This window comes from Phascolarctos cinereus, unplaced genomic scaffold (assembly GCF_003287225.1).
Source record: "Phascolarctos cinereus isolate Bilbo 61053 unplaced genomic scaffold, phaCin_HiC Scaffold_3;HRSCAF=262, whole genome shotgun sequence".
Lineage (NCBI taxonomy): Eukaryota > Metazoa > Chordata > Mammalia > Diprotodontia > Phascolarctidae > Phascolarctos > Phascolarctos cinereus.
The window spans coordinates 110,369,123-110,394,088 of NW_027555736.1; the positions used below are offsets into that span (position 1 = coordinate 110,369,123).

At 39.2% G+C, this 24,966-nt stretch overlaps 1 protein-coding gene across 2 annotated transcripts in view; it reads right to left on the reverse strand.

Annotated features, from left to right (window-relative positions):
* The window catches only part of SEC11A (SEC11 homolog A, signal peptidase complex subunit), a 35,058-nt gene extending 10,167 nt beyond the window's left edge, over positions 1-24,891 (reverse strand). The window contains exons 1-3 of one of the 2 annotated variants that reach the window (XM_020966514.2): positions 24,752-24,886; positions 13,452-13,561; positions 3,398-3,547 (exon numbers count right to left, since the gene is read on the reverse strand). In XM_020966514.2, coding sequence (XP_020822173.1) covers positions 3,398-3,547; positions 13,452-13,561; positions 24,752-24,802 — 311 coding nt within the window. In that variant the 5' untranslated portion in view covers positions 24,803-24,886. Of the gene's footprint in view, positions 1-3,397; positions 3,548-13,451; positions 13,562-24,751 lie in introns of both variants that reach the window. The other variant, XM_078151100.1, reaches the window with a different exon arrangement.
* Between the last annotated feature and the right edge of the window lie 75 nt (positions 24,892-24,966).

Consider the following 24,966-nt stretch of genomic DNA (forward strand, 5'->3'; position numbering starts at 1 on the left):
TGTGAAAACATTATCTCTGCTAGTAGGAAATAGAGAACTTCTGGCCAGGCCCGATCAAGGCCCTGACAATTTTATAGTGTAAACTAATGTCGCTTTGTCTACAGTAATGGAACCCAGGGAATACTGGTTACAGATAAGATAAACCAGCAGCTTCTGAATGTCAAGGGGACCTTTTGACTACCGTAAAAAGTGTAGGCTGTAATAGTTCCAAACACAATTCATATAAATCTAAATTACTCCTTAATTAATATTCAAATCCTTCAGGATTCTATAGAATAATATTAACTTTCAATATTCAGAAGCTATTTCTTAGTAGAGAAATGTTCTAATTAAAGAGTAAAAGATGTTCTAAATTACTAAAGAGTTAAAAAAGAATTTCCAATTATGGTGATACCAATTTGACACTCACTGAACAAGCAAAGAGTTGGATGTCAAAAAGTTACAAGTTTGAAATTTATCCTCATTCAAAATTAAAAACAGGCAAAACAAAATCCTAACATTTAAAAAAAATTTCAAATAGGCTTAAATATATATTATATCTAGTTAATGGTCAAGAGGGAGGAACTGGAGAAAAAGGAAGAAAGAGAAACAATATAGGTGATACAGAAGAAAATGGTATGGGAAAGACAATGAGATATAGAGGTAAGCATGTTGATCTAAAGTATTAGTCCAAATGATCAACTATTCTTAGTGTTTTAAAAATTCTCAGGGGCAGCTAGGTAGCGCAGTACATAGAACACCAGCCCTGAAGTCAGGAGGGACCTTAGTTCAAATCCGGCCTCAGACCAAACACTTGACACTTACTAGCTGTGTGACCCTGGGCAAGTCACTTAACCTCAACTGTCTAAAAATAAAAAAAGAAAGAAAGAAAAGAAAAAAAGAAAAAAGAAAAATTCTCATCAGATTTCCATAAGTATAAAACAATCTTTTCTGTGATGGAAAAAAAACCTTTTTTTCACTTAAAATTTCTCTTTGAAATAAAAGCTTGTTTCCCCATAATATTCTAAAGATTTTAGTATTAGAATGACAGGACTTGCAGAGTAGAATGATTAGATGTGTAAAACTGATTTAGGTTTTAGAAACTGTCATTGAACTTACACAAATTGATGGAAGCAGAGCCAGGAAGCCAATATACACATCTACAACAATATAAATGGAAACAACAACAGCCACACAATCACCCTAATGATGTGAAATTACAAAGAATAAGCCTGGCCCCCAAAGAAGAGATCATTCCTTTCCTTAGATGTGGAACATTGCATTTAACATCAGATTTTTGGATGTTCTGGTTTGTTTTACTTAGTTTTTTTTTTCTTCCTCCTCTTGAAAAAAAAATTCTTTCTTATAAGAGATAGCTCTCTATGAGGGAAGAGGAGGAGAAGGAGAAAGGAAAGGATACAGGGAGAAATCCAGGCAATGTAAAAACAAAAGATGTCAGTCTTAAATCAAGGAAATCATACAAAATCCTAAGAAATTGTCATTAATTTAATAGCTATTCCTTTGTCAGTATAACAGGGAGAATGGGTGTTGCCACACACAGAAGCAAGGAGAGGACCAAGTGGACTTTACAGAACACACAGGCCACTCCTCCGGGATGTTGCTTTGGTGCTGGGGCTACAGCTATGCGAAATTTAGTGCCCTGGAGCAGACAGGCAGCAAGAGAAGCTACTTCTGAAGCAACTATGCCACCATTTCCAAGGTAAAGAGGTGGCAATTAGCCAGGGTATTTAACAAGAAGAGAGAGCAGTTACTATTTCAGGAACAAATAAGACTGGCCTTAACTGCTGCCTTTGGGCTGAGTTAAGATTGACAGTAAGGAAGAACTGACCCTTGTAAGCTTTTGGTAAGAAGGGAAGGACACAGCTGCAGCTGTGTGGGTGGGTGTTGTTTGTACTCCACCTGTGGGTTGACTAACTTGACGGGGGAGGAAGGGTGCTAAAATCCCTGGAAGGGGGAGTCTGGTTTCACAGTAATTCATATTCAGCTTGAGCTGAGAGTTGAGGATCCACCTCACCCTATCCTTCTAGTGGCCTGATGGAAAAAGTTTCCCCTCAATTCTTTGAAAGCCTCATCCCATAATATCTGAAGGCTATATATAAAATCAGCATTTATGTCACTTGGCAGACCTTTTATCTCTTCCCTTCCCTCCTCCAAATCAAATCCAATTTTTTGGTGCAGTTCAGGGTTCAGTGACTAAGTACATACCCAAGGCTCTCTTAGCCAAAATAAATGAAGAGTCTGTACTTGCGTGCTGATTCATCTCATTAATACTCAAACACATTACATACTATGAAGGGCAGCTTTGGAGGCCAGTGAACTCTGGATCCTCCCCTCACCCTACCGATGAGTTCAAGGCCAGGCCTTCCCCTTCCCCTCCCCCTTGTTCCCTGTCCTAGGGATGCCGTATTTGGAAATCCTTTCCTTAGTCACTTATCCCGTCTTCAGAAACTGTTCCCCACCCCCATTGTTATACTTCCTTTACCTCTCCCCTGGCTAACTTACATACCTTATCCTCCCAGAGCTAGGTTTTCCCTGCTTTTATCCAATATCATACAGTAAGTTAAACTCATGTTACTGAAGTGTTCAAGAAGCAAGGCTGAAATACAAATATATTTACAAACACATATTTATACCACTACTCTTCAAAGAGCTATAGGCTAAGAAAGTTAACAAATATGGCTCTTCTTCCTATAATGCACATTTTAAAAGTACCTACTATGTGCAAAGCACTGTGCTAGGTACTGGAAAGGCTGCTGATCCTTCATCTGGCTAGATTCTGGTATACTTGTAGAAATCAGCAAGCAGGGAGGTGAAGAGATAATCTATCTGAAAAGACTGGGAGGGGGAGGGGAGTTTAGTGGACTGCAAGCTCAGTGAGCACACAGTGTGATATGGCCACCAGAAAACTATCTGGAGTACCGTGCTCATGGACTTCATATTTTAGGAGGGACATTGACGACCTGGGCACAGAGTCATCAAGAGGAAGGCACCAGAATGGTGAAAGGCTGGCAGCTAGATCCTCCGGACTGGGGCAGGTAGAGGAAGGTGGTGCAGAAGACGACCAGGTCAAAGGGAGGATGTGGCTTATTTTCTTCGGCCTTGGCAAAACCAAGGGCAATGAACAGAAATTGCAGAAAGGCAGAATGATGCTCAATGCAAGGAAAAAGATAACAATGAGCACTATCCAAAAAGGGAGTGGGTTCTACCGTCTACCCTTCCACAAAATCCTCAAGAGACAGGTGGATAAAGTGGGTTAGGGTACGGAATCTTGCTCAAGTCCAATGAGATGGCCTTTGTAGTAGCTTCCAATTTTGTGATTCTGGGGAAAATAAAATCCAATACCACAAAAGACACTGAAAATACTTGAATAATCCGAGCACCCATGCTTTGAACATACCTTTCATGAATTTTCAAGACCCGGTGAACAATTGGAATTTCCCTTCCTTCTATCTTAAAGACAACAATCTCTCCTACTCTTATAGGATCTTCAATTCGATTGGTTAAAAAGAGAAGGTCTCCTCTGTGAAATGCAGGTTCCATGCTTCCACTAGGGAAAAAAAAAGCAATATCATTAGAAAAAAGAAATACTTCATTGAGCTTAAACATATTTCAATATTAGATGACATAAAATTCAGCAGAACACCTTTGGAATATTCATCCTCTATAATTATAACTGTAATAATTTGAGTAAACATGGCTTGGGCTTAAAATATAGTTTCCTCTAGCTCCCACTAATGAGTTTTACACTAAAGGTTTGTTACATTATTAGTCTTCATTCGAACTAGCCTATTTTAAGCACTATTATTTGGAGCTTTCTTATATCTTGAAAATGGCACAATGTTACTAATTTCTTAACCTTTCCAAATTTCAAATGAATAACACAGTAGGAAAAGAAAGAGTGAACTTTAAAAACACTGCCCTTATTACATCTGAAAATCACTAGATATATTCTGGTATTCAAATGAGCACTGGATCATCTTTTACTGCCAATTAGGAAGATATGGCAAAGATGACCTTATGGGTTTAACTCAACTGCTCATGAAGACAAAAGTCACATCTCTATTATCTCTTTGTCCCTGTTTTGCAAAGAAGCACAAAGGTGGGAGAAAATGAATAAGGGCTGAAGAATAGAGAAGGTGGAAAAAAACAGATTAATAAGAAAAGGAACTGGGTTTTCAGTTACTTGATACAAATGACTCTTATCGGTTACTCATGACATTCTACAAATTTGCTATGAACATGGTGTCAGGAGTGGATTTTCAGGTCATTACAAATGTACTTCAAAAGGCAATGTTAGGTATTAACAGAATTCAATTCCATAAAGAGAACTTCTGCTTCTTCATCATTCGTTCCCCTAAGCTAAATTTCTTGGTAAAATTTCTAATATCCTTAGTTTTCTTCAGTACTGATAAATTCTCTTTTAGACCCACCCTATGGATTGGTATCCTATTAGCAACAACTTTTTAAAGTTCCTAAGTCTTCCTTCTAGTATCTTAAGGTCAAAGTTGAAGTGGCAATAGATTTATCCATGGGAGAGAATCAAGTGGCTAGAAAGGGAACCAAATTCATGAGGAAGTTTGACATGCCTTTAAATAGAAGCCTTGGCCTCCTCATTTGCTGTGCATAACTTTCCACACTACCATGTAAGGGAAAATGGTTTTGCTTCTTGAAGATGTGATACCCTTACTTCCCCTTTCATTTCTATCTGGTCCCCCTTTTTCCTTCACTGCAGTGACTTCCCTGCAGAATACTAGCTCAGTTAAGTGTTTACACTATACAAACTAATTCACTCCATCAAAGAAATCTCTAGTTTAACTTAAAGGGATATAGTCTCCTTAAGTGTGTTTGTTACAGCTTATTTGACTCATTAATCAGGCTCTGGACAAATTGCATTTTACACCCCAAATGGGCTGATCCACACCTTTAGATCAGACCTTAGAGACTCTTAGTTCTGCTTTACTGGTTTTCACTTCTTATTTATAAACCCTAGAGCTAAAAAGACTTGAGGGGAAAAACATTAGAAAAGTAGGAGAAAATAACTGTTTTTACCTGAAAAATGAAAACATTTTAGAGTATAAAGCTTTTTAAAATTATGTATTTAAAATACTTAAGCCTACATGGCTATTAATTCAGGAGGAAGCAAATGGACAGATTTCTTTAAATATTCCACTATATGATTTCTGGTTTTGATTGTGAGGGGGGAATGGGAAGAGGTCTTTCCCACAGAAGATAGGCCCCTCACAGACAGAGACAGTGTAGGGCGCCTTGCACAAAGTAAGCACTTACTGTTTTCTGAATTAAACCGTTGGCATCTAGTGTGTTATAGGGTGTGGAAGATGAACTGAAGGCAGATAATGTGAGCATCTAAGAAGGGCTGGTGGAATAGGCTGGCCCCCAAGAGCTCTCTATGAGCAGCAAGCACATATTATGGGGGCAGGCACTTGTGGGAATCTTCAGAAGATCCACAGAGGATGTAAGTCCACTGGAGAACTTGGCTCAGGCCCTATACCAGGGTGTTATTTCAGGTGATTTAGTGTGATTGTGCTCTGTGTGTATTACTGCTGGAGGCAATCACCACCTCCATGTGTATTTTAAATACACTTTGGTGTGCTTGCTAAAGGAAAAAGCAAAAGGGTTTGAGGAATGTGACAGGAATGTGACACTTATTCTTGCCTAATAGAAAAAATGAAGAATTTCTAGACTGTCTGCAAGAAATTAAAAAAAAAAAAAACCAGGAAGATATTCCTAGATAGGAGGTGGAAGGAAATTAAATTAATGTCTTTTAGTTGTATGCTAGAAGAATGTGTCACAGGGGAAAGATGTAGACAGTAGAAAAGATGAAACCCTGAAGAGCACTGCTGCATAAAAAGTCATGAGGTTCTTCCCAAAGAAGGTGGACCTGGACCTTCTGAGGAAAAGGCATCCCATGCTCCAAAGAAGGGCAAGGAGTTTTCACTGGAACCAACAGGTACAAACCCAGTACTGGACCACAAAGGAAATGAGTAGTGGAATTTTTAGGGAACCCAAAGAGAGAGTGAGATTTGCCTGCTACAGGGTACAGAGGGAGCTACATGTATACATGACACAACAAAAGGTATATCATCCTCTGAGAAGATACAGCCTAGATGTAACTGGGATGTATCAAACCTGCCAACCACTACTTCTTCCATATGTGTTAGAATGAGGATAGTACCAGAAAGAATTTCTAGGGATTATAAAGTTCTTGGTAAAAAACTGGGAGGGCAAGATGTGGGTGGGGGTGGTGGCATGCATGATAGAGTTGGAGCATTAATGAACTTTTCTCTTTGGAAAGGAAAAGAAGGATATTGGAAATAAACAGCTGTTAAGAAGAAGAAAATGATTTTATTTTCTCGTCTATGTGTTAAGACAACACAATCATGGAATCTTCGCCAGGGTCAAAGACACTGTACTTGATAGAGACTTGCTAATCTCATCAAGAAAGGTTTAAGCTGAAAAGAAAGAGAAAGACAAATATCCCTCTATAATTGTGATATATTAAAGACAAATAACTCTACATAACTATAACTGTTGGATGGCAACAGATGTAACAAAAAAGAGTAATGGTACAGAATATACCAAGTAATCTAGAGGAGGTGACTGGAATAAAGTACTGAATTTGGAATTAGGAAATCCTGAGCTCAAATCCTGTCTTAGTGATTTATTCGCTGTGTGATTCTGGGCAAGTCACTTAATCTCTCTTAGTCTCAGGTCTCTTGCTGGTAAAATGGAATAATAATAGCACCTCCCTTACAGAATTGTTATGAGGATCAAATGAGATAATAAATGTAAAGTGTATCACAAACTTTAAGGCCTTAGATGTCTATATACTAAAATATAGCAGATGGATAACTTTAGAGTGAACAGGAAATTGTAACACAAGTAGAAAAATATGACTAAGACTTAATGGGATAAGACTCACAACCAGAACATGGCAATACAATGGCATAGCTGATTCAAAAGAAATAGATCTGATAGAAAAAAATGAATGTAGGATTATGTGTCAAAAAATATATACATACATTTGGATGGAAATCTATGAACCTAAAGCAGGGGAGGATATCTAAATGCAGATAAAATGACAACCACAGGAATATACTACCCACCTCATGATCACAAGGGAGAAATGGATGATGAGCTCTCAATTCATGATGGATTCAAGATATTTGGGGGCTTTCATTTCCCTAGATATCTAATGAAAGCTGACCATTCAGTTGTCTGATGACCTTCTCTATTGACAATTTCATCTTTCCAAAGGAAGAAACTTCAATGAGAAGAACTGCTGATTGGACCTAATTCTTACCTACAAGAAAGAGCTAGTTGATTGGGGGGATTAATAGGCATTGAGGGAGAAAGTGACTGTTGAGTTAGAATTGTGATTACCAAGGAGGGAAGCACCAGACATAGTCCAAATTATACCTTAAAATTTAATAAAGCAGATTTCAACCAGGTTTGGTATGATGGTCTGGCTCTAAAACAGGAATTCTTAACCTTTTATGTCATGAACACCTTTGGTAGTCTGGTGAAACCAATAGATTCCTTCTCAGAATAACATTTTCAAATGCATAAAATAAAATACACAAGAATACAAAGGAAAGCAACAGATTTAAATATATATATATGTGTGTGTGTGTATGTATGTATGTATTTCATAGACCCCAGGTTAAGAACTCCAGTTCTAAACGAAAAAACAGCTGTCCAAGGGAGAAAGGAGGAGACTGATAATGAAACTGATGCCATGATCCCAAAGAGGAAAGAATGGGGGAGGGGAGGCAGTAAAAAGAGACAGATATGGTTGCACAGGGACTGTTCTCTGCAGCCCTGATTTTAAAAGGATGTACACAAGTTATGGAAGCAATTTACATAATGAAGGACAACTACAAATGACTGACACCAAGCTAAGACACTTGAATCATGTCAAGAAGACTAAAGACAAGAATGAGTTAAGACTTACAGAAAATGTTAAGAACAAAAAGGGCTTTGTAAAAGCAATGTTTGAAGAAAAAAACAAAAACAAAAACCAAGGAAAGCCTATGTCCAATTCACCAATGAGAAAGAACTAATTCTATTCCTATTCCGTTTCTATATTCTGTTAAGGATAATGATCTTCTGATTTTTAAAAGAAACTGAAGCTTAAGATAGGTGAGGCAACAGAGATGATTTACAGTAAAGGGTGCTGAAAAAAAAAGCTGCAGAAGTTATCCATGTACCAACACTAGCAATATTTAACAAATGATTAAAAGAGGGGATGGACAAATGTCCCAATCTTCAAAAATGGTTAGATGACAGATTTTACACACTATAGACTGGTGAGCTTAATATTCATTCTCAGAAGAATTCCATAATTAATTGTTATAAGTGAAGTAGTCACAAGAAAACAGTGTGGGTTCATTAAGAACAAGTAATGTCAATCTAACCTCCCTTCCTTTTTTGACAGGGTTACTAGACTGGTAGAACAGGAAAATCTGTTAAGACATAGTATATCCAAATTTCAGCAAGTTAACTTAACAAAATCTCTCATGATTTCCTTATAGGCTGGCTGGCAATGCTGTTAGAAGGAATCATAACACGTTGAGTTAATAGACTTAAAGAATGGACAAGTCAGCTGTCTTTGTTCTGTTTGACATTTTTTTGGCAGTGTCTTAGGAAGATCCATTTAGCATGCTGATCAAAGTTACAGATGACAAAGCTGAAAGGGACAGCTAACATGGTGGACAAAAGATTAAGGAGATAAAAACTTAACAGACTGTCTCTAACAAGAGCTCATTTAATAAGGATAAATGTAAAGCATGACACTTAAAATTTAAAAACCATTTACAAAAAGATATGACTAGACAGCAGTTCATGTGCAAAAGACTTAGGGGTTCTTACTGACTCCATGCTAAATTAGAGTCAATAGTGAGATAGATTGCCAAAAAAAAGTTAATTTTGGGTGACTACATTAGTAGAAGTATAATGTATAGAACAAGAGAGCATTTATATTCTGGTTAGATGATATCTGGATAGTTTGTTTAGTACTAAATAAGGGACGTTGACAAACTGTAATATGTCTAATGGAGGATAACCAAGATTGTAAGGGGACCAAAACCATGCTATATAAGGCAGGTAGTTTTTTTTTACACACACACACACACACACACACACACACACACACACACAAGTTGAAAGAAATAAAGATGTTTGGCTTGAGGAAAGAATGATTTAATGGGGAAATATATCTGAAAGACCATAAAATGGAAGAAAAATTAAATTATTCTCTATGGTTCCAGAATGCAAACATAGAACCAAGAGGTGGAAGTTACAGAAGCATATTTCAGCTCAAATGACTAAGGAAGAACTTCCTAAGAATAAGAATTGTTCAAAAACAGAATATGCTACCTCATAAGGTAGACAGGGCCCTGTATGTAGAGGTGTTTCAGCAGGGACTGGATAACCATTTGCTCAGAATTTTGCAGAATGGTGGCATCAGACATATAGCTCACAGGCCACATGCAGCCTACAATACTCCCAAGTGTGTCCCAAACCAGATTAAAATGTTGCTCCTATCTGACTTTAATGTGCTGATGTAGTAATAAAAAAGGAAATACAGAAACATGCTTGGTTTTCTAAGTCAATATGTGGCCCACAGGGATCTATCCCTATGGTTCAGTAGTCCCCATTTCCATTTGAATTTTACACCATTGATACAGGCCACATTAAACTACTTGTAGGAATCATTCCAAATCTGGCTTAGAAGAAAAGTTGGATAGGACCATCACAGGTTTCCCCCAAATAATTTCTAAGAACAACAAAGGAAGAAAATGATCTGTGGTATTAGATTTTTACATTTCTTATACATTAACAACAAGCAGACCATTGTAAATACAAAATACAAAATTAAGATATAGCTCAGTCCACCACTGTTATAATTCAACTCAACAAACATTAACTGTTCCATGTATTTATATTACTACGTGCAATATGTTCTGCAAGAAGATACAAAACCAAACATGACATAGTCTGCTTCCCATAAACTTCTATTCTACTGGGAGGGTCCACCACATATGCATATGAATAAATACAAGGTAGTCTAAGAAGGGAGAGAATGCTAATGAGTTGGGGCATCAGGGAAGACTTCATGGAAGAGAGGGAATTTTCGCTGGGCCTCCAGAGAAGACAAGGAATCTAAGAGGCAGAGATGAGATCAGTAGAGGCAGGGATGGGGGCTGGCCTGAGGGAAATCATGGAGATGAGAGATGGAATCTTGAGCTGCGGAACAGCTAGTAGGCTAGTTTGGCAGTAATGCAGAGTAAATGAAGGGGAATAATATTACTCCATCAACAAGCATTTGTTAAGTAAGTGCCTTCCAGGAATAGTAAAACAAGCAATATAAAATAAGTCTAGAAAGACAGGCTGGAGTTAGACTTTTAAGTATGTTAAGTGTCAGGTTGAGGATTAAAAAAAATTCTAGTAGAGGCAATCTGGGAGCTGTTAAAGATTTTTCAAGGTAGGAAGTAAAAATGGTCAGTCCTATGCCTTATGAAGACTATTCTGGCAGCTCTGTGAAGGACAGATTAGGAGAGAGAGACTAGTAGCAGGGAGACCAATTAGGAAGCTATTATAATAATCCAGATAAGATGTGATAATGGTTTGCACTAGGAGGGTGTTGTGGGGCAGATACCTGAGATGTCCTGGTGGTAGAATCAACAAACGTCACAACTAATTAGGATGGAGGGTGAGAGAGATGGAAGAGTCAACCATGACTCTGAGATTAAGAACCCAGGAGGCCAGAATGGAGGAGGGAATGACTGAAAGGAAGCCCTCCACATAATCATGCAGGATAGAGGAGAAAATATTCTAGGAGAATACATAAGATGAACTGTGTTTTGGACACATCACAAGAGAACAACTGTTGGTCTAGTTGACTGACAACTTTCTTTTCTTTTTTTAAAAATTTTTTTGGTTAGGCAATGGGGTTAAGTGACTTGCCCAGGGTCACACAGCTAGTAAGTGTTATGTGTCTGAGGCTAGATTTGAACTCAGGTCCTCCTGAATCCAGGGCCGGTGCTCTATCCACTGTGCTACCTAGGTGCCCCCAACTGACAACTTTCTGTCTTGGCTCCAAAAAGAAAGGAAGTAGTCGAAGCAATCTGAAAGGAGTATCCACATATTCAAAGGCAAAATTGTAAGTATCAATAAAGTTGCTATAGAATTTAACAGGAATACAAATAAAAAGTAAACAAGTAGGACCCAGTGTCTCAGAAAACTTTCCTTTTCTCCATTTCTATTCATATGTTCTGGTCTCTGCTGACTAGTTTGTTCCCTAACTCTCTTGACAAATAACATTTAGTCCAAAGTCAGCCCAAAAAAATTACTCTTACAGCAACATACATTTGGGAAATAGGGAGAGACAATGGAAGATGTGAGAGTTTCACAGCAAGGACCATGCCTGAAATAGTCCTAAAAGTCACAAAATTGGGGGTTACCTCTCTATAAAGAAGTCTCTGTCTTCAACCCTTTTTCTTCTCATTTCCAGAGTATGTACTGTTTACAAACTTAATCCTTCTGTTTTATTGATTTCTCTGTCTCTCTGTTGTTAACTCTACATACAAATTCTTAGACCTTTAATCATTCTATCCAATTTTACTTTAAATCAGTATAGATAAGAACTGAGAAGGCAGAACTCAAAATGGACAACTAAGAACCCAGGAATCTACTGGAAACTTCTGCTTCCTAGTAACCATGAGGGCCAAATTGGTAGTACACTACATGGATAAAATAAAAAAAAAAAACTTCATTATAAAAATATGTTGCCCTCATGCCCCAAGGAGATCACTGACAAATGAAAGGCTCCACATACAAGGAAGTATTTATAGTAGCATTCTTTATGGTTGAAAAGAACTGGAAATGAAACAGAAGTCCATCAGCTGTGGAATGGCTCAACAAAGCATAGGACATGTATGTAACTGAATATTACTGTGCTCTAAGAAACACCACATATGAAGAATATGGAAAAGTACGTAGGCAGAGCCAGGAAAACAACACTATGTACGCCATTGTAAACGTAAAGAATGATCACCACAAAACAATCAAAATCACCATTTTTCAAAATTACAAAGGATAAGCTTTGCCTCAAAGAAGAGATATAAGAAGACAAACCTCCTCACTACCTCCTTGGCAGGGTGAAATATCCACAAGTGTGGATAATTGCATATCATGTCAGATTTTTTCAATATCTAATTGGTTTTTTTTTCTTTAGGCAATTGGGGTTAAATGACTTGCCCAGGGTCACACAGCTAGTAAGTGTCAAGTGTGTGGTCTGAGGCAGGATTTGAACTCAGGTCCTCCTGACTTCAGGGCTGGTGCTCTATCCACTGTGCCACCGAGCTGCCCCTTATAATTGATTTTGTTGAATTTTTTTCTCTCCTCTTCCCCATCTTTGTAAAAAAAAAATTATTTGTTATAAACATTGGCTCTCTAGTAGGAATTACAAGAAGGGATATAGGGGAAAATTTAGGCAATATAAAAACAAAAGATATCAGCAACATGTTATACACACATATAAGATTTTTACTGATATCTTTTGTTTTTACATTGCCTAATCCTAGGATATGTGCTTACGATCATAAAGGAAATAGCGCAGAGGAAAAATTCTGAATAAATAGCAGACTTGGGTCCACACCCAGTGATGTAGGGGAATAGATTCTGAGCTGGAAGATTCAAGTTCAAATCTTGCCTCTGCCACTTACTACCTGTGTGACCTCAGAGAGATAAGGTATACTTCATTCACTTCTTTGGATCTCAGTTTTCTTATCTGTATAATGAGGGGTTTGGACTAAATAACTTCTAAGGTACCTTCCAATTCTAAATCTATCATCCTATGTTTCCTAAGTAATCATTTCAAGGCAGTGTTGGGTTTAGCAAAGAGCATGGATTATTGTTAAAAATCATTATCATTGAAAATGAAAGTGGATTGACCAAAAGCTCTTAATTCACAAAGATCTAAATAAGATTTTTTAGTTCAATATATTAGAGGGCCTGAGGGAACTGGGGACAGATATAATATTAATTTTTAAATAAGAGAAATAGGAAGAAGAGAGTCTATTGACAAAGCACTATGAAACATTTTAATTAAGAGTTCTATAAAAATAGTAGTTTTAGGAGACACTAATTAAAAATGGAGAGGAATAAATTTGAAGTAGTTAACTAAGAGGCACCTCAGAATCCTACCTTTGCTACACAGCCTCTTGGACACTGCTCATCTTAAAGACTTACTTTGAAACCGAACACAGACAGCAGCAGCCCATACATAGAATGACCAAGGCCACTGGGGCTCTGGAGAGGACAGCCATCAAGGCTGCAATTTCTAACAAGTCAATACTAGCTATTAATTTTCAGCTTTGGTTAAATGCAATTCCAGACTTTAAAAAAAAAGAAAGAAAAATAACTTTTACCTGAGCACCACTACAATTGGGCTTTCACTTCCAGTTACTACCATGAGTCCTTTCCAGATCATTAAAGCTGAAGAGACAATCATCCCAAAGTTGAGGACTTGATAATATAGCTGTAAAAACAAAAGAGATGAGATTAGTCATAGTTATGCCTATGAAGGCAGATTATCCAGTATCCATGATACAATTTCAAAGAGTTCCCAAGCAGTTGCCTTCAGTAGGCCATTGAAGTTCAAAGATTTCCCTAAAAATGGTTAGTACCACATTTCTTTTTTTGGCCTATAGTTTTTCTCCCAAAAGATTCTTTCTTTCTAGTCCTACACACTTCCCTCTCCCTTTTATTAACCATTTAGAATAGCAGCCTCCTAACCCAGTCTTCCTGCTTCCAGTCTTTGCTCATTCCAAATCTCTCCTGCAAGATTAAACTTTCATCAGGTCACTCTCCTGTTCAAAAACCTTCTTTGGGTTCCAGGACTAAGCATAAAGTTCAGCATTCATGACCCTCCTGGACTCTACCATTTTAACCTTATATCTCCTACCAGTACTCTTTCTATATGAACTTTTTAGGTGGCTCAGTAGATACGGCATTAAATCTAGAATGAGGAACCACTCTCAGCCTTAGTTTCTTCATCTGTAAAATGGGGATAATACCACCTCACTCCCTCAGTTGTTGTGAGGAAAAAATAAGAATATCTGTAAAGTACTGTAAGCCTTAAAATGCTTTATGAATGCTAGCTATTTTTTATTACTTCAAGAAGACGGAGTAGCCATTTCCTATGCCCCAAGCACACCCCAAGCATGTAGCTCAAATTCTGTGCCAATTATCCTCAAAAGTTGGAATACCCTGTGTCCCACATAGCTTATGCCCATGACACCTGACATCTTCACCGTGCTTTCTGATCTTCTAGGTATGTTCAGATGCATCATCTCATTTGGGTCCCACAACAATCAGCTACTTCTGGGAAGCCTTTTCAGAACACCTCAGGCCAATGATCTATTCTCTCCTGGTCACTGAATGTCCACCACTTCTTTTGCACTTAATCCTAGGACTCAGGAGCTATAAGGGATCTGAGGGATTATCTAATTCCCTTAGATAATTGGTCCCTGCCCAATTCCCTCTATCTTATAAATAAGGAAACTGATATCTGGCAAAGTTAAATAATTTGCCTACAATCCACAAAGCTAGTTAGTAATAGATTCTGAACTAGAGGCCTAATTACATAGTAGAGCGATTAAGTACAAGTAGATCTGGAGAAGGGAGAAGTCAATATAGGTTGGGCAATCAGAGTGGGAGTTGGGACTTGAACTGTGGCCTAAAGAATTACAAGACTTTTCAGATCCTTTATGCTCTAAACTGTTAATTCTGTGATATGTATATAGGCAGAGAAAAAGGCAGAAGGAACTTCAGTATGCTATTGGATAATTACACTGAAGGAGTGGGAGTGGAGTGAGAAGAAAGGACAATAAGAAGACAAATCTTATTGGAGTAGAAGGTTTATGCTGGGTAGCAATGGCAGACAGATTTGGCTAGGTTGAGATAGGGCCATAATATACAGATGACTATAAGTGCTTGATTAAACCTGGACTTTATTTAAAGGGGAATTAGGAAGCCATTGTAGGCTTCTGAATAAGGGGACAATGGAATGAAAATGACTTTTCATAATTAGTCTGGCAGCTATAGGCAGGACAGATTTGAAGAGTATTAGAGGTAGGAAAACCAGTTAAAAAGCAATCCTAGTAATTTTGGGGGGAGGGGGTGACAAGATGAGCGATTGGGCAGAAGTGGTGACCACAGGAAAGAGAAGGGATGAATCTGATTTAAGTAGACAGATGGGAACAGGCCAAATAAATGCAATTAAGAATGTGTTAAGTGTACAAGAAAAGCAAAACATTTGAGTGGCAAAGTATGATAAGCCATTAGAGTGCAAGTTCATTTATTTATTCATTCAATCAGCATTTATTAAATGATTAATATGTGAGTCATTTTGCTAAGAGCTTGGGATACCAAGACAAAAAGAAAGCAGTCCTTGTCAAGGAGATGCCATTCAGTTGAAGAGATCCTAGATGAGAAAATGTGTGTGTGTGTGTGCATGCACGCTGTTGCCCATCCTTTGTTTTCAAAGACGACCAATGACATTCCAGGGGGATGTTTTGACTTGCTTGTGAACTGGATTTAAATGAGGCAGAGTTGCACAGTCATCAGCTTCACACTCTCTCTTCCAGAGTCACTGAAGTCCAGGGGCAAGACAAAAGTCAAGATGACTGGTGATGGTCCGGGATGCAGTGGATGATGACTATGGTGCCTTTGATGTCTGGCCAAGCACTCCATATCACCTGCTTCAGTTCATTTGACCATTCTGCCAAGGGAAATCTTCACATGCTTGGGGAGTGGACACCCCCTTAACACATCAATGGGTTCGAGGTCCGTCAATTACCCTCAACCTAGTTTAACCGTCTGTTGAGACAGTTTTACTGGGGTGTGGATGCTACACCCCAGTGGACACCAAAGGTGGATAAGCAACACTGAAAAGGGCTTGGCAAGCCCTCATACCAGAGGTGCTAGTCCTCCCTGAGCTATCTAACTGCTAATATATATATGTATGCTGATACACATATACACACATACATATATGTTACTATATATGTATTTGTCATTAGGATTGAAATGATAAGTAGTTCAAGTTGAGTCCATGGGAGAGAGCAATTTTCTCAAGGGAATGCAGAATGCAGGGTAAGGGGGAGAAAGAAAGAAGGGGGAGAGAGGAAGGAAAGGGGAAAGAGAAAAAGGAGTAGAGAAGGAGAGAAAAAGAGGGAGGAGGGAGAGAGATGAAGATTAAAAATTCTATCACATACTATACTTTATAATCATTTAAGTATGGAACCGGGTCATTTCTCTATCTCTAGGATGACCCTAACCATTCATAATCAGAGAAGAGCCTAAGAACCCTGTATTCTACAAATGTGCCTTATTTCGTGCATTTTGAAAAAGCTGAATATAAACCATAGCTTGAACAAAACTAGAATACATTAATTTGATGAGCCAAAGTGGTTTTTTAATGGTTTAACGAGAACTCTTTCTTTCTCCTCCTTCCTTAATATTCTCTTCCTTTTCCTCAAAGGAGTCATAGGACACTCTAGTTCTATAAGACATCTTAAAGGATCATTTAATCTAAACTTCTTAGCTTATAAATGAGGAAACTGAGGCTCAGAAAGGGAAATAGCAAGTCAGTATTAGTCTGCACTTGAATCCTAGTCTCCTGGTTCTAGTTCTTCCCCCTTTGCCTCTTCATCACTATCATATACTTAGCCACTATTCTTCCTTACTTTCTGGCGGGATCAGTGTGGCATGTCAGTTGCCACATCATATAACAGATATAAACAAGGTTTACCAATCTGTATTATGCTGGGAGATGCCTTATTTACTGTTCCTGGGGTTAGTGGAAGAGAGCTAGGGTAGTGGGTGGATAGCCTTTCACAAACAGTTAAAAGTTTAATTTGGTATCATTAGCTTATGGAAGCACTGAGGACAGAGGATTTAAGAGAGGCCGAAGGGTGTGGTGAAATATGAACTGACATTTACATACTGTTTTCCGATTTATGATGTACTACATGTTACTTACATTCCATAAGGCAGGTAATGAAGCACTAACCCAATTTTACTGATGAGGAAACTGAGGCTCAAAGAACCTCAGTAATCAAGAGAGCCAAGTAGCAGCTTGGGACAGTAGAAAACAGATTTGGAAGAAGACAGCAGCTCCAGTCCTAGCTACCCCTTTCTGGCTCTCAGACCCAGGACAAGTCAGCCTGGCTCCTTGGGTCCAGGTAGCTCATCTATGACATGAAAGGCTAGATTTGACAGCCCCTGAGATCCCCAGTCAGTTCTAAATCCAGGATTCTGGACTTCCTATAGTCATACAACTAAGAAGCATCTGAAGTGGGATTTAAACAAGTCTCTCCTAAATTTCAAGGCCAGCTCTCTTTGCACTGGGCATAGAAGATATCTGAGTTAATGATCCAATTTCACTAGAAATTAGCTATGTGATCTTGAATGAGTCATTTAACCTCTACAAGCCTCAGCTTTTTCATCAGTAAAATGGAGATAAGACTTGCACTACTTCCTTACAGTTGTGAGGATCAAATAAAAATGTGGAGGTAGTGTTTTGGGGTTTTTTTTGGCATAAAACACTAAGAAATTACAAGTTAAATATGTAAAATACACCAAGGATCTGATTTGATTTTGTAGGGATGGGTATTCCTCCCACAGATCATAATCATTCTACAGCCAACTTGGTGTTCAGGGTTCTGAATGTAGCCAATGTGGGCCCCAGACAAATCTGTTCCTATTGCTGTGATAAGGCCTGAGAAGGGACCTTTGGTGAAGGATAAGCTATGCAAGAGCACACAAATTATAACAATGTTGAATGGAAGCAATTCTATTGTGTTTCCTTGCACTTTCTTGACACTAGATCAGCCTAAGCAGCATTCCTAAGCACCAGAAAAGAATGTGTTTGTTGCACCAGTAAACAGGAGCATGGTAACAAACTCTACCACATAAATTTCTGCAAGGCTCCTTCGGAATGTACATTTCAGGATTTTCTGTATATTATTTTTCTTAGTCTCCTTCTATCCCTTGCCCTGGGGTGGAACAATAAATAGTACCACAAATGGAATCTTTCACATATTTGATAAGTGACAAATCTACTATAAATATTTATAAAACAAACCCGGGTTTAAAAGGTCTTATCAATATGTACTAAAACTATTCATACTAATTAAGAATTACAATACAATTATCTGTAATATGGAAAAAAAATCACCTTATATGTTTCACCTCACTGAGATTATTGAATCGACAAACCCAATGGCCTTTTCTCAATCCTCATTCTCCTTGACCTCCCTCTGCAGCCTTTGACACTCTCTTCCCTCCAGGTTTTCAGGACATCCCTTCTCCTGCTTCTCCTCCTGTCTATCTGACTGCTCCTTCTCTGTCTCCTTTGCTGGATCCTCATCTAGATCATGGCCTCTAACAGTCTGTGTCCCACAGGGTTCTGTCCTGGACCCTTTTCTCTTCTCTCTCTGTACTGCATCAACTGGTGATCTCATCAGCTCCCACGGATTTAATGATCATCTCTATGAGGCTGATTCTCAAATCTACCTATCCTGCCCTAACCTCTCAGCTGACCTCCAGACTTGCGTCTCCAATTATCTTTTAGACATCTCCAACTGGATGTCCAATAGACCTCTCAAACTCAACATGTCCAAAACTGAACTCACTATTTCCCCCCTAAATACCCCATCCCCCACCAACTTCCTATTATTGGAAGGCAACATCATCTTCCCAGTCTCTCAGGCTTGCAGCCCAGGTGTCATCATCAACTCAATAACTCTTACCCTCCAAATTCAATCTGCTGCCAAGGCCTGTTGATTTCACCCTTGTAACGTCTCTTAACATCCCCCCCATCCCCCTACCCCACTTCCTCTGCTGTGACACTGCCACCACTTTGGTGCCTGGACCACTGCTGGGTCTGCCTACCTTAAGTCTCTTACCACTCCAATCAGTCACCAAAGGCATTTTCCTAAAACTAAGGTCTGGACTATTCCACCCTCTCTCCTAACTCTACAAAATCCAGTGGCTCCCTATTACCTTCAGGACCAAACAGAAAATCCTCTGTTTGGTGTTCAAAGCCCTTGATGACCCAGCCCCCTCCTACTTTCCAGTCTTCATATTTAACCTTATTTCCTGCCACCTACTTTTCAATCCAGTGACATTGGCCTCCTTGGTGTTCCATGAACAAGACACTCCATCTCTAGGCTCTGGGCATTTTCTCTGGCAATCTCTCATGCTTAGAATGCTCTCCCTCCTTATTTCTGCCTCTTGTCTACCCCAGTTTTTCAAATACAACCCCATCTTCTACAGGAAGCGTTTCTTAACCCTTCTATAATCTAATGCCTCCCATTTGTTAATTATTTCCTATTTATCCTGTATATAGGATATATACAGGTACATCTTTGTTTACTTATTGTATCTCCCATTAGAGTGTAAGCTCCCTGAGGTCAAAGACTGTCTTTTGCCTCATTTTGTATCCTCAGTGCTTAGTACAGTGAAAATGTTTACTGACTGACTGAATAAAAAGATGATATTTCCTGTTCATAAGTGACACTTGAAATATATTAATCAGATGTTGAGACCTTGAAGCAACCTCAAGTGACCCACACTGGGAACCTAGGAGTGGGTGAAAAGGGTACCCAACACCAATAAATTAGCTGTCCATGAACTTTGCTCTGAGAAGGCTCTCACTTAGAGCCTTACTCTTATTTAAAACACAATTCTAAATCATTATCTGGTTTCCCAGTCCACTATAGATTAGATGTGGCAAATTAGTATTAGGGGTAGGAAAGAGGAAGAAAGTACAACAAATGAGACAAACTAACCAAAAGCAGGAAAATGAACTCAAGATGGTTAAGTCTATGTGGCTGTTTGGCATGGCAATCAACAGCTCTACCAACCTGGAAAGTCCTGAAGTCACCATAGTACAATAATTCAATGCTTATAATGAAGAGAGCCTGAGACTTCAAGAAAAAGATATCTTATTTAATGAACAATAAAATTATTTTTAAAAAATTTCCATCACAAGTGGTTCATTAAAAAGTTTTATTTTTTTGAGAGTTTTAAAATTTAAAAACACAACAAACTTTTGGTGCTTAAAGAGGTAAATATTACTTATTGAAGCATAAGAAAAATCAGAACATTACAATATTCTCCAAACTAAACTTCATTTTATTTCAATATGTTCAATCAATGTATGTGGAGGATCCCTGTACTTTAAAGGAATCCTACCATGAATCCTTTGGAAAAAGGGGGGAAAAACAAATGCAACAAATCGGGGAACAACAATTGGGAAAGGTCTGCAGCTTTTTAATAAAAATTAAGATTTCCTTGCAGAAGAGAGAGACGTAGCCACTGGCTTGTTTCACAGGGAACTGGAGGAAGGGATGGACAGAGTCTGGAGTTACTGTATCAGCATAGGCAACTCCCAGTGTGGAAACTTCCTCCAGGAATGGAGACCAGCAACTATTAACTCACAGTTCAGCTACTTGCTCAGGATCACAAGGCTAGGAAGGATTTAGACTTGACCCCCTAATTACTACAGCACCAAATTTCCTTTCTTCTAAGAGATACTGAGATATAATATTTAGAAGCTACTTTAAACTCCTCACCTAAAGGCATTAGAACGTGTCCTCAGAAATGTTTTGCTTTATAAGCAACAGGAATTTTTTTTCACCATTTATGAAAATGTAAAACTTAACCCCAGTATTGGTTATGGTCAAGCATTCCAATTTAAAATTTTAAAAGCACATGTACATTGTCACAAATCAACCTGTTACAGTGGATAAAGTCTCATCTTTGGCATTTATGGTTAGGGTTAGGCTCCTAACCTAAACAGTGCCCTAGGTAATTCTCAGACTGTGTAAGTCAAAGCAAGCACTAATCTGCATGGGTAAGAGTTCCTAAACTGGTGAAATTGCAGGTCCTGTCCTCAAAAGCATACACATTAAGACAGAAAAAAATTCACCACCAATTCAGTTCATCCAGTAGAAAACAGGAAGGGCAACCGAAATGTCACTGCTTTTGTGTATGTAAAAAAGATTACAAAATCCAATTAAAATCAATCTTTGGAATTACATTTTATGAATTTGTAGATGAAATTCAAAATAACTTCTCAATAGCCACCTGGCAAAGGCAAATAAAGTAGTTTTTAAAGGGTGTTAAAGTTTTTTAAAAATTTATTTTATTAATTTATTTTGATTTATCAACATCACTTCCATACGCTTTTGAGTTTAAAATTTTTCTCCCCCTTCCTCAAGACGGTGCACAATCTGCTATGGGCTATACATTTACATTCCTATTAAACTTACTTTTACATTAGTGAAGTTGTAAGTAAAGATTAAAACCAACAGGAGCAACCATCAGAAAGAAGAAACAAAACTCAACAGAAGAGGAAAAAAAAAAGATAGCGATTCAGCTTTCAGTTATGATTGATATCTGTGTCTTTTTCTCCATCCTTTTTTCCCCTTTTATGCTTTTTTTCCCTCTTTTCTCCTTTCCCCTGTCACTAGTGTTTTGCTTTTGACCACTGCCTCCTTCAGTCTCTCCTCCCTTCTATTATCCTAAAGGGTGTTGAAGTTTTTAGTGGTGTAGTAGCAAGGGTACAGTGAGGGCTTAATTCTGTAGGAGATTCCTTTTTTGCCATTATGCATCACTAATCACCACAGAGGTACAGTGGGAAACCGCTACTGCCCAAACCACCACGCCCTCTTTACTCCCTGCTGCCAGCTTAATAGTGGCTATAAAAGGGAGTATATAAGAGATGGCCATGTAACTCTAAGAGGATCGGGGAAATAGAAGATATCTGATAGTATAGCTGCTTCTTATACATCTAGAGTGAATAAAGAGGGTTGGAAAAATTATGGGCTAGAGAATTCTGAATATACTTACATTGCTGATTTAAAAATATGTTGCCTAAGTTTCTGGGAATTTCCAGGCCAGTTTTCCAGAAAACTTCAAATGAGATCACAATATTTAAAGTTGGAAGGAACTTAAGTGATCATAGATAATCTCTATGAAAGCACATGATATTATAAAGTAATACCTGAGATCTACCTAGCTCCTTAGGAGTCCAAGGAATACAATGTAGAGTATACTACAGAAAAAGGAGGAAAAAAGTCTGGGACAGACATGAGCAAAACACTTCTCTGCTCATTTCATCTCAGCTGATTCCTTTACAAAAAACAACCAACAAATATTTACTGAGCATGTACTCTTTTTAATGCACTGAATGCAGAGAGGTAGAAGATCTGATTTCTACCTTTAAAGGAGCTAGACTATGAGATAAGATAAATGAAATAACATAGTAAAAATAAATAAGTCTCACAGATAGTCAGTGTTAGAAGAGATCATCTGGGTCTCAGGTAGTCATGCAAAGTCTCTAAATAATCTGTAAAGAAGGGCACAAAAGGCTTCTCAGAGGTTATCACATAAGAAACTGAAGGGAGCAAAAAAAGCACAAGAAATGACCCCACAGTAAGTATACTGTTTTGGCTATACCAAGAGGTTAATTTAAAAGGAGATAAAGCTAGAAAATTAGTATGAAGATATTATGGAAGGTACCCAATACCAGGCTCCTTACTCCTTCATGTCATGGGGAGGTCAATCTACCTTGTACACTGGCACTACAACCAGATTAATGACTGTATTTCCTTCTTATTTAAGTAGTAAGCTGGCAATCGTGCTATATAAGCAAAATGAGAGCTGAGAATAGTTTAGTGCTGTAATAAACAAATTTTTAATTCGTACAGGTGCCTATATTTAATGATATGCAAATAATTCAGGGCAATTAAGCAAAAATTAAACTGTCCATGTAATTTACATAATTAATACAACCAAACAAAATTCTTTAGTTTTTCCTCTTCTCATTTGGTTAGTTCTTCAATGTCTATCATCAGTGTCTATGTCAACACTTTTCTGATTTCATATACAAATTTCTTCATTTTTCAGGTACTCACAAAAGTCGTGAATACAACCCTGATAATCAGGATGCCCTGTCTGCTCCTTGCCCTAGATGTCCTTCCCCTTTTGAGGGGTCCCTTTAGTAGTTAGCAGTGTCAGCTGTTCCTTGGCAGAGTGTCCCTGGATGCAACTGAAACTTTAAGCCAGGAGTCTGTGGATGGTCTGGCTGAAAGCAACTGCAGTCATTATGGTGTGACAGGAGGCAAAGGAAACCTAATCATGGAGTAGGATCAGTGGGGAGAAGGAAAGATTGAAAATAGGCCTTGGATTCCTAGCAACTGGAAGTTTTAGGGCAGAGAAAAGAGCAGGAGATGAGAGTGGAATCTCTCCTAGACAGATCTGTGGTCAAGCCAGGTGAGCTTCTTCCCCCACTCCCCAAATTCAAGATTAAGAAAAGTATATTCCTACTCCTACAATCTGTAATAGTAGAAACAAGAAAGCAGAAATGATTTCATCAATAGCGATAAATCAGAATGCCTCAATATGGAGTTCCAGAACACAATCTAGTGATTTATAAATAGTTTTGCAGCAAACAAGAGTCTACACTGTTATGACCCAATGACTGTGTGCTTAAGACACCAGTATTAATCATCTTTGATAGCTGTATCTAGTATGTCTACCACACCCAACATTGAATAAAGCCTTATTATTTAGGCAAAAAATGAAGAGCTTATAATTTAGAAACTAAAGGTCAAGATCCTTGGAAGCTAACACAGAACCTAAGGACTCTTTAAAGGGCAATACTTTATATCTCTAAGTGAATACAAGGTCACATTTGTGATACTGCTCCAACTCCGAATCTTAACAGCAGCTAACATACATGTGTAAATAACTATATGGCATTCCAAATACTGTACCATGCACAGATCCACCAGATCAATGTCCAGTAAAGGTCTGCTACTTTGTCAGAGATGAAGGACTTAAGTTTGCTGCTTTTGCTGCACCCATGACACACAGAAGCATCCCCTGAATCCTGCAGCTGATACCACAGCAGAAAGGATGCTGCAAAGCAGTCGGGCTTGGGGCCAGCAGTCCCACAGGCCTCTAGAAGACAAAATAACTAGAAGCTCCTTATACCCAATGCCTCCTGAATCCTCTTGGGAAGGGGGCTGAGAGACGGTCCAGACTGGTACATCCTGCCACTCGCCACCCACCTGGAGGACTCTTTGGGCCAGCCTACCTCAACTTTAACTTTACTGGTTGAATTGACCCCCACAGGCCCTGAGCAAGCAGAAAAAGTTGGGTCTTGGGGTAGAATAAACTGACCTCAGAAACCAAAACAAAATCTTATAATGTTAGAGCTCGAAGTCCAGTCCTCTCATTTTACAGACGAGGAAACTGACACCCACACAGGCGAAATGACTTGCTCAAGGTCACATAGGAGCAAAGCTAAAATTGGAACCCAGGTACTCTGCTGCCATGTCCGGGGGGGCTATTCCACGTAAGTGCCTCTTAGCCAGGGGGTGGGGGGTGGGGAGGCGGCGGAGAGCAGCCTCCCTCCCCCCACCCCGAGGCAGTACTGGGCCAGGTCAAGGGGCAAGTCTGGCCCCTGTCCCAGACTCGGGGGCTCCAGGCTGCCTCTTACCCCCAGGTGGCCAGGCCGAAGGTCGGCCGGGCCCCGGGCGGCCCAAGGGGAGGGGACAGAGCGGGGAGAGGAGGCGGCACGGCTGGAGCAGACGAAGGGCGGGAAGAAGGGGAAGGCGGGCCCCGGGATGTGGGACCCGGCCGGCCTCACCTGCCGCTTGTTCATCCGCCGCACATCGTCCAAGAAGTCCAGGGACAGCATGGCGCGGGCGGGACGGAAGCGAGGGCAGCGGCCGGACCGGCGTGTAGGCGGTGCACACTCTGGACCGCCCCCCGGGTGCCCTATGCTTCCGCTTCCGGCCTGCCGGGGCCCACCCCGCCCCGTAGGACGAGGGAGGAAGACAAAGGGAAACGGAGAGAACGTGC